Source organism: Leptonotus elevatus, chromosome 13 (assembly GCF_054856555.1).
Source record: "Leptonotus elevatus isolate MCC_2025b chromosome 13, RoL_Lele_1.0, whole genome shotgun sequence".
NCBI lineage: Eukaryota > Metazoa > Chordata > Actinopteri > Syngnathiformes > Syngnathidae > Leptonotus > Leptonotus elevatus.
In genome coordinates, this window is record NC_141251.1 from 16890001 (window position 1) to 16899768 (window position 9768).

General features: G+C 38.6%; 1 protein-coding gene across 2 annotated transcripts in view; it reads right to left on the reverse strand.

Moving 5' to 3' along the window:
- The window catches only part of agpat5 (1-acylglycerol-3-phosphate O-acyltransferase 5 (lysophosphatidic acid acyltransferase, epsilon)), a 23836-nt gene extending 14543 nt beyond the window's left edge, over positions 1 to 9293 (reverse strand). The window contains exons 1-6 of one of the 2 annotated variants that reach the window (XM_086092466.1): positions 8546 to 9287; positions 7717 to 7786; positions 7516 to 7631; positions 7353 to 7442; positions 5869 to 5959; positions 375 to 536 (exon numbers count right to left, since the gene is read on the reverse strand). In XM_086092466.1, coding sequence (XP_085948592.1) covers positions 375 to 536; positions 5869 to 5959; positions 7353 to 7442; positions 7516 to 7631; positions 7717 to 7786; positions 8546 to 8764 — 748 coding nt within the window. In that variant the 5' untranslated portion in view covers positions 8765 to 9287. Of the gene's footprint in view, positions 1 to 374; positions 537 to 5868; positions 5960 to 7352; positions 7443 to 7515; positions 7632 to 7716; positions 7787 to 8545 lie in introns of both variants that reach the window. The other variant, XM_086092464.1, reaches the window with a different exon arrangement.
- Positions 9294 to 9768: the final 475 nt, after the last annotated feature.

A 9768-nucleotide genomic window follows, 5' to 3' on the forward strand; every position in this document is an offset into this window, starting at 1 on the left:
AGTAGGTAATTTTGGCTTTGTGATTCATTCCTGAGGGTCTTGTTAGAATGTTGAACATTGCCGAATCAATCGCGCAACAACCTGTGTGATTATGCAAACACTGATTAACAAACAACACTTGGCAGCTGTTTGTTCCTAACGGCTTTAAAAGTGGCTCTCACAATGAATGTGTATCCTATAATAACCAGTATTAACAGAACTTTCCATACTTTGAGGTCTCCAGTAATGATTTTGAATAAAAATTACAGAAACATATGAGTAATTAAACATAAAAGTAGGGTCACAGACGTCTCCATTAAAGAGAAAAGACATTAAAGAGAATAATTATGGGACGATTAGATCAATCGAAGTTGATGAGAATCAACACAACGTACCTGGCATTGAAGGCGCTGGTTTTCTTTGGCGGTCGGCGCCATGCGTTCCCTCATAGGCCACCGTAATGTCATACACTGCATCCAAGTGGCCCCTCATAGTCTCGAGGGCGATGTGAGAAGCTTTCATTCGGGGCGTTAGTGTGTGTCGAAGAACAGTCAGCCCTATAGAGAATCGACATTTAATTCAATGTCTTGCAGTAGATGAAAAATTAGGGCTGCACGATTATGAAGAAAATATTAATCACAATTAATTTGGTAGTAATTGAAATCACAATTAAGACAATAATTTGTTTTTTGGTACAAAACAAGAAAATGTTTAAACATGTAAAACATATTAAGACACATACATAAAATTTCCTAATTAAATTAGTCATTTTAAAATTAAAAAAGGTGCAATTATATACATTTAAACAACTCGAAATTATTATTAATAGTTTTTTATTTTTGTTTATGATTATGCAGATTATTTATTTGTGGAGTGTAATATTGAAATTACACAGCACTATCAAAAATAGATAACAAATTAAAATAAAATAACAAATACAAATTAAAAATGAGTACAGTGTAGTTTCCAAAGCTAAACACAATCCATTTTCATTTTGCTGGTTGATTTTGAAGTTGTCCAAATTTAAAAACTACTTTTCCTATAACAATGTAAGGTGTACCCAGGGGGCAAAGTGAAAAAAAACGACACAGAATGTTGTATAAGGTTTTACACCAGAAATTATATCTAGGACCTTCAAGGATCACAACCTAGGTGGACAACCCAGTCAACTCGCTACTGGAAAGTTACAGGAGTCCAAAAACACTCTTTTTTGGGATATGTTCCTGGCGAAATTATGTAAATGCAAATATTTAGTTAATACAATTGCATAACTTGTCCTACAACTTTCACATTTGGCAAAGAATATCCTTACACATAGAGGCATGCAGAAAAAAATAAATAAAAAAAATAGATTATGGGGCTTGCTGCACCTCTATTTTAAGATAACACCCTCAACATCCCAAAAAAGACCCCCAAAAAAGTATGTTCGCCTAACATTCTCATGAAAATTATTACTTTCCAATACTTTATGGTGAATATCTATGCCTAATTTGTATATACCCCCTAATGCATACGTTTTAATTTGAGTAAAAGACTACTATTGTGAAAAAAAAGTAAATTATACTGTCATGATCATGATGACCATTCTATTTGTGATTGATTTTTTTTTTTTTAATAGTTCATGCTGGACAAAGACGCATGCATGTAAGAGACATTGCCATACCACTGATATATGAGTGGTGGCAAGAGTTGTGAAGACCAAAGCAATACAAACAATACAAAGTGATACGTCAAGGAGTCTGCTAAATACCTGCACTTTAGTACTCGCATGACAAAATCCAAGTTTATAAAAGCCATCAATGCTCGTCAAGATGACGTCTTTCAAAGACTGCACCATGATTCTACAGTATGTCAGAGAAATGGTTGGAAGACAATGCACCAAAGTGGCACCCGAAATATCATAATTGCTAAATAAATGAAAAGACCAATGTTATGAGAAGAGATTTTCATCTGATGTGAGTGCACAAGCATCAGATTTGGCTGATTCAGGATCTAGCTCCTCATGTCAGGAACATTTTCAAGCCAACAAGAGGTGTGTAGTTTGCAATAAGCAGTGGCTGCAAGGAAAGGTGCCAACCTCCATCGTATCCACCAAAAATAGCCAAAAGGCCATTGAGGTGAAATCCAAGAATCTGGGTAAAGATGACATATTATTGAGACTGATTCAAGGTAATGTTATGGTTGCCAATGATAGAGCCTATCATAAACCATGCATGAACAACTTCTAAGGCTCTGGAAAGCCAAGGCTAAATCTGCATGCTGTTGCATTTACTCGCCTCAAGGAAGAACTGGAAGCCCCTCTTTTAAATGATAAATCAGGATTCCTATTGAAATCTGTGCGTAAATGGTACGGTGAAATTTTGAGGGAGCTTGGTGTCAAAAATGTGGAGGAATACCAAACCAATTCTTGACTCATCAAACCATTTTCAAAAGTAAAAAGATAATATGTTGTCGATAATTAATGTGATAATGTCATTATTTTTCATCAACAGTTTAAACTTTAAAAACATATTTTTCCACTTGTTGTCGACTGAAGATTACATCACCTGTGCTGAGGCAACAGGTAACAACCAATCATGGCTGAGTTTGCTGGCCAAACCCAGAAAACAGGTAGGCCGTGATTGGTCGTTACCTATTTCCCCAGAGAGGTGATGTCATCTTGCAAAGTTTCTTCGTGTAGATTGTATGAACTGCATGGGGCAAACTCATTAGGAACACTCAACTTATCCTATATCCTTCTGGTATCAGTTGCAAGCAGGTTCAACACTAATAATAATAATGCATTGGATTTATATAGCACTTTTCTAGACACTCAAAGACGCTTTACAATGGAATGGATACATTCCTCATGCACTCACACAGCCACACTGTGGTGGCGGTAAGCTACTTAAGAAGCCACAGCTGGCACAGGCTGACGGTAGCGTGGCTGCCAGTGTGTGCCTACAGCCCCTCAACCACCACCAAATATTTGTACCTTCTATACACCAGTGTGAGTAGCACTGGCGCACACAACACATGACTTGGGGAGAGCGGGGATCGAACAGCTGACCTTCTGGTTACTGAACGACCGTCTCTACAACCTGAGAGACGGTCGCCACAACACTGCCACATAGGAGTACAGTGATAGCAGCAGTAAATCAGAAAACAAAAGATAAAAAAAAGATACACTTTATTACTAACAACTGTTGTAATTTGGAAATGTACTTTTGAAAAAAATCTTATTCTTGTTTTTCTAGTTCTATAAATGTTTTTTCTGCCGGGAATTTTTTTCTTTCTTGATCAAAATAAGATATTTTTCATAAACGCAGAGCCACTGATTTACAAAAAATATAGCATGGTATTGAGTTGGCAGTCCTAGGTAAATTTTACTCAACTTAGTTTGATCGACAATACAGAAAGCCAGAAAAGTTATGCAAATTTGGCAATATCTATTTACATAACAAAACATTTGCATATTTAAACACTATATTTCCAAAAACTTGTAATTCAAAAAAGTCTAACTAAAATAATCAACTGGGCATGTTTCATGGCAACATCTATTAGTTGTTTTGTTGCGGGTTTTTTTTTTTTTTTTACTCTATTCACCTGAGTCTTACGCTTATTTGAGGGCAAAGGTGTTTATTTGGAACCATCCAATAATGTAGCTTTCCAGTAAATAGTTGACTGAATTTTCCACTCCGGTTGTGATCTTTGAAGGTCCTAGATATAATTTCTGGTGCAAACCCTTTGAGAACATTCCATGTTTGTTTTCAATTTGGGCTATACAGTAGAAGTACACTTTTGGCCACAGCAAGTGCAATATTTGAGATAGAAAGGCCATCTTGGACTCAAATTGAAACTTATGAATTTGGGAAGTTTTCTATATTCATGCTAGTAGGCATAGATAGATATTTACCATAAAGTACTGAAACAATCTTTTTTTGGGTTCTAATTTGGGATGTAAAGGGTGTTATCTTAAAATAGAGGTGCAGCAAGCCCCAGATAACCAATGCCCCTGTAGCTTTCCAGTAGCTAGTTGACCGGGTTGTCCACCCAGGTTGTGATCCTTGAAGGTCCTAGATATCATTTCTGGTGCAAAAACTTTTACAACATTCCATGTCTGTTTTAAAAAAAAATAGGGGTTTTGTCCCCTGGGTAGTGTGAGGCATGATTAATCTGTGACCAGTCCCGGGTGTCCAGTCCGTCTCTTTACCCTTCTGTGGCTGGAAAAAAAAAATGTTAAAAAAAAAAAATTCATAAATAAATACTAAAGTCTTAATATAAATGTTTTTTTGAGATTCCAGAAATGTTCTCAATTTCAAATTGCAAGACTTGCCTACTGAGTGTATACGACCAAGAATGTTTCCATGGGCGTGTTGTTCTTGTTTTTCCTTAGCAGGCATTAGACAATAACTACGTATATCATCCTCCATAACGTTGTGTTTTGCAGTCTACCAAGTACCATTCTATTTAGCATAGTGACTCGAGAACACAATAAGTCAATGAAATGTTTGGGTTAAGACAGGGCTAGGCAAGTTCGGTCCAAGAGAGCCGCAGTCCTGCATGTTTTTGATGTCTCCCTCCTCGAACAAAGCAGAGAGGCTCCTCCAGAACTTAATTATGAGCTGATGATCTGAAACACCTGGGTTGGAGGCAGGAGAGACTGAAAACATGCAGGACTGCGGTTCTCTAGGACCAAACTTGCCTATCCCTGGGTTAAGAGGACACTTACTGTACAGTACGTTCAGTGTGGAAGTGACACGCTCATCTGCTCACTAATACCTCACTAATAGCAAATAATGTCATGTGCAAGTCAGCTCCTGTGAGGAAGTTGGATTAATGGGGGGGAGCAAACATTAAAGCTGAGGTTCAGAGATATACTTTATTTCTGCAGAGCGTGTGTGCATGACCTCAGTGCCTCATCAAACAAGATCAGATGAAACTAGGGATGCACGATAATATCGGTGGTCGATAATTATCGGCAGTTAACGTCCAATTTGACGTCAAACAGATTAACCAGATAATAAAGAAATCTGCAGATAATTATCGGCAATTATCAACCAATTTGAAGTTATACAGATAAACTTGATAATAAAGAAATCCGCCGATAATTATAGACTTGCCACGTTGGTCCATCTCCTGTGGTTGTGTGCCCAACTCTTCAACCCCTCCCTTCGCCTATTTTAGTGTTGCATATTTGTGTCGTCATAATGCACGAGAACAGTCGCCAGTGTGGGCTTTCTTTACTGTGTTTCCCCAAAATGTTACCCTTGCAGTTTGTTGTTGCATTTGACTGTTTTGTTTTGTCAAACTCAAAATGAGTTACCGGTTGTCTTTGAAGCAGAAATATCAATAAAATTAATGATGCTTTACACAATGTTTGAATGTATTTGTACATGTTTGACTTATAGTAGGACTCGAAAGTATTTTTGTATTCAAGTTAATTTTGCAAATAATTATCGACTGACTTATCGGTTATCGACATTGGCACTTTCTAAATTATTGGTTTATCAGTTTCGGTTGAAAATAGCATTATTGTGCATCTCTAGCATGAAACACGTTAATACCGAAAATCCGGTAAAACTGAAATATTTTAAATCACACAAATAAAGTAAATATATTGAATTTAACAACTTTCCACAGTATTGGAGTTATTGTCTGAACTGTAAAGGAGGACTAAATTCACTCTCTTTGGGAGTCGACTGCCCGACAACGGATTGTTTTGAACCGTTAAGGCTTCTACGGTAATTAATACAGCACTTATATAAAAAAACGTTTGCAGTATGTCAGTGGTCAGTCAAGCAGTTGCTTGCAACAATGACCAGAGCACTTAGTCAGCTGTTTACAGACTATGTGTGTGTCATCAGCAAGCCGCAGTGCAGGCGTCGCAACTTGCTGTCAAGTCAGTACCTTCTTTGGTAGAAAAGGCCTGACTGTCTGCGATAACATTCTTGAGCTCGGGATTATAGCGGGTTCCTTCGGGGAAGATGACGAGGTACATCTGTGGGAACAGAACATGTTAAATTAAATGCTTTAACTTTTGACTCTTGGGGTAAAAAGTGGGTCGAGGCGGAAAAACATAAAGCTGATCCATTACTATTGCAACAGCTCTCAATGTCTATTATAGTCTCCAGGGCAATTTGTGTACAATAAACCACACACGCACACACACACACCTAGCACATTCGTACTTGGGGGTGGGAAAAAAACAATCACAACGTTCTATGCAATAACACTAAAATGAAAACCCTTTTAGCCCACGGGGCCTTAATAGGCAGGCATTAATCAGGATTCAGAAGATTTTCAAAACAAACACTGATAATTTAACCAGCGCAATTTGGTGAATATATTTGGTTCGGTTTAATTAGTCTTTAAAATACCAGTGTGGAAATCAGAAATCCTTGAAGATGCCCTATATAACAAGTTGCTTAAAAATATCTTTACACTAGACTTTTTATACTTGACCGTTTATGACTCAAACGTCTTCTAAATAGTAGATTGACACTAGGGATGCACAGAAATGAAATTCTTTAGCCGAAACTGAAAACCGAAAATGAGAAATGCTTGGCCAAAAACCGAAACGCCGGAAAAAAATGATGGCAATTTTTTATTATCATTGCATTTATTATAATTAATTACAATTATAATATTCTTGTAAAATATTTAGGTCTATTTAGAATGGGCATTTTAACAAAGCACAATATAAATTAAAACTGTTGATAGCAATAGTGCTAACATTAGCTAAAGTATTTAGCACGGCTACCAGAATGCAAGTGAAAAAGTGGAAGCGCTCGAGGGGCTCTCATCAAAGAAAAAAGGAAGGCGCTGCAGGAGAAAGAGTGGCTCACCTGTAGGGCAGTACTCAGCAGCGCTCTCTTTTTTGACATAGTTTACCAAGCGACCCTCTCCTTTGCCGGTGTGCACAATGAAGCTGCCGGTACTCGCAAACGCCAGCGAGCAGCAAGGCGGACACTCACTCCCGTGTTTGGTGTTTAATTCAAACAGACGCTTGCAGGGTTTGTTTGTTTTTGCTTGCGTCACCACAACATCCTCTTTCGGCTTCAATTTTATTTTGGCCGAATGCCGAAAATGCACATTTTTGGACGAAATTTTTCAGTAGCCAAATATTCGGTGCATCACTAATTGACACCTTAGCTGTTCACATTGGGTACTCCTGCAAGTCTCTGGCCAATAATTTTCAGACTGGATTCGGGTTCAAATTCGAATTCCCCGCCCTTAAACGAAGGGAGTGTGCAGTTTAATTTTTGGGCCACAGGTGGCAGTAGTGATTTTAAATTAAATGTTCTGCATTCAGCAACTTTCACAGTTAGTAATTTTGTTTTGAACATGTACTACAACAAATAATAAAACAAGTGCAATAATGGACAACTTACTGGTGCTCCTGACTGATTCTGAGAGACAAGCTTCTTCTTCATATCCTGTTCGCTAAACTTGGCACTTCGTTTCACGTAGACTCCCCCATGCTGATACAAAAAGAGCAACATTATGACAACTGTGTGCAAAACTTACATTAAAGCACTTACACTGGGGCATTACCTGTGAGAAATACCATCCGTAGAGTGGAAGCCACTTGAGTCCATCTTTGAGAACATATCTGACATGACCGAGGGCACTCTGCCGAATTGCCAACATGTCAGCAATGATCCAGTCCACTACAAAACAGATCAGAGAAACTTATTTCCAGCCGTGTGCCACATTAGGTTATGTTTAAGGCACATGGATGCACATATGGTTTACCTGTACATTGATGATTGGACATATAGATCACATTCTCCTTATTTTTTGGTATATCTCCATATATGATGATCTAGAGAAACAGATTAGCATTTGTCATCCATAGCCATATCAGAAGCTATTCTAAAGTAAACAAACTGATTTAACGGAAAAACACTAGGCCGCTAGGACATTTTTGTCCAGCGTTAGAGTGTCTCAGTATCAAAAAAAGTTGGATCACCATAAGCCACCTGGACAACTAACTATTTAGTGCTGTTACCTTTTGGTGTTTGTTGGTAGGATTGTTTTCCACTTTCTAGTTGGCTTTACAGAGCTCTCAGATGTCGCCAGTATTTATCATCTTTGATTTGCATATTCTATGACTAGTGTGCATTTGAGTCCATCTGTTTCGGCTGTTTGACCAAAATTGGCACAAAGCAAAGACGCAGAAGGATGTGTGTTGCTGTTTGAGAATAAACTGAAGATGTACAATGATACAATAACGTCTCCAACGGCTGACTGGTAAGCTGCCCATACTTGACATATGACATGTAATGAAAAGGTAAATTGTTATGTTTTCTATTACATTAGAGGTTGATTTCATTTTCCCCTTGTGTGATAGTGCTTGAGATTTAAGTGTTTTACTTATACAATAATGCTTTATGGTTATACACACTACAGGTGTTCTATACAAAAGGTGTGGCCACCAAATGCAAAGGAATGCAGACTTTCTTGACTGTCTTATCTTGTTTTGTTAGAAGACAGAGTTTCAATGCATTTCGAAGCATGCAACATTCATGTATGTCATTACCCTCAACTGTCATTTTAGTGCACATGTGTAACTCATACTTGCCTCCACTCCCGTGTAGTTCTCGAAGAAGAAGAGGACCATGCTCTGGTAGATGCAGTACAGCCTGTCGTCTAACTTGTGGTACAGTCTTGCCGGTAAAAGAGTGGAGAGGAACCGCCAGGCCCCCCATGACAGCACGTAAGCCGGAGCCGTGCCCAGCATGACGGTGGCCGGAAACCAGTACCGTAGCGAGTACGTGTGCACGACGAGGGAGAGGAGCATGTTGCCACCTCACAACTCACTTAACGAACACAAAAAAAAAGTCCCTGAATGTTTCACGACACTTGCTTCTCTCACCCGCCACTGGCCTACTTATTGAAGCACACCTGCCCGCACCAATCAGCATTAGAAAGTAAATCAAATGAGGGGCAGGCTAAAGCTAACTTTAACCTTGTGTACATGACTCACTTAGCCGAGCCGGCTTCGATTAGTCATATATGGTGACATACAAAACTGAATAAATTATTTTAAGTTAAATGTTTTTACGTTATAGAACTAAAACTACACCCCAGAGCACGAGTGGGTCTTCTGTACAAGTTAGTCCTAACCGTTAGCCTACTCTACAAACTGTCTCGTAAGAAAACTAGTTTTTGAATAAAACACTGCATTAAAACATTAATTTATCGTAAGCGGAGAGTAAAGCTAGGCCGGGTGTTAGTTTAGCGGTTACGAAGTGGCAACAAATCTGATTAAAAAGTAGTTGTTCCCTATTACCGGTTAGCTGTTAAAACCTAGCTACTGGCAGCAAATGTCATACACAACTCCCCTACGTAACGACAGTACGTAACATGGACGAACATGATTGGTCTAATCCATTAATGGGCGTACCTAATCTTAAAGGGCCATACTGTAAATGACAATACAGTAACATTTTATTCGTTTATTCTTGTTATAACCGTACGTTTGAAAGCTTCAAATTGTATACAGGGAATTTCGTAATGTGATTCCAATGGGGTAGATGCCACGTACTTCCGACTTCCGGGTTTTACACATTAGCGCCGTTTCCGGCCACTGCTGGCCGAGTTCCAACACTTGTACCCCCACCCCTGCGCTTTATCGATTTCAATTCCAATCAAGATTAATCGGTATCGAATCGAATCGTGATCTATGAATCGTGATAAAGATCGAATCGCAAGGTACTAGGTAATTCACACTCTTAGACGCTGCAATTAATTCTGTTCTGTTGTTTCTGTCGCCTTGTTGAACTTGAACAGCGAGAGGCGCTT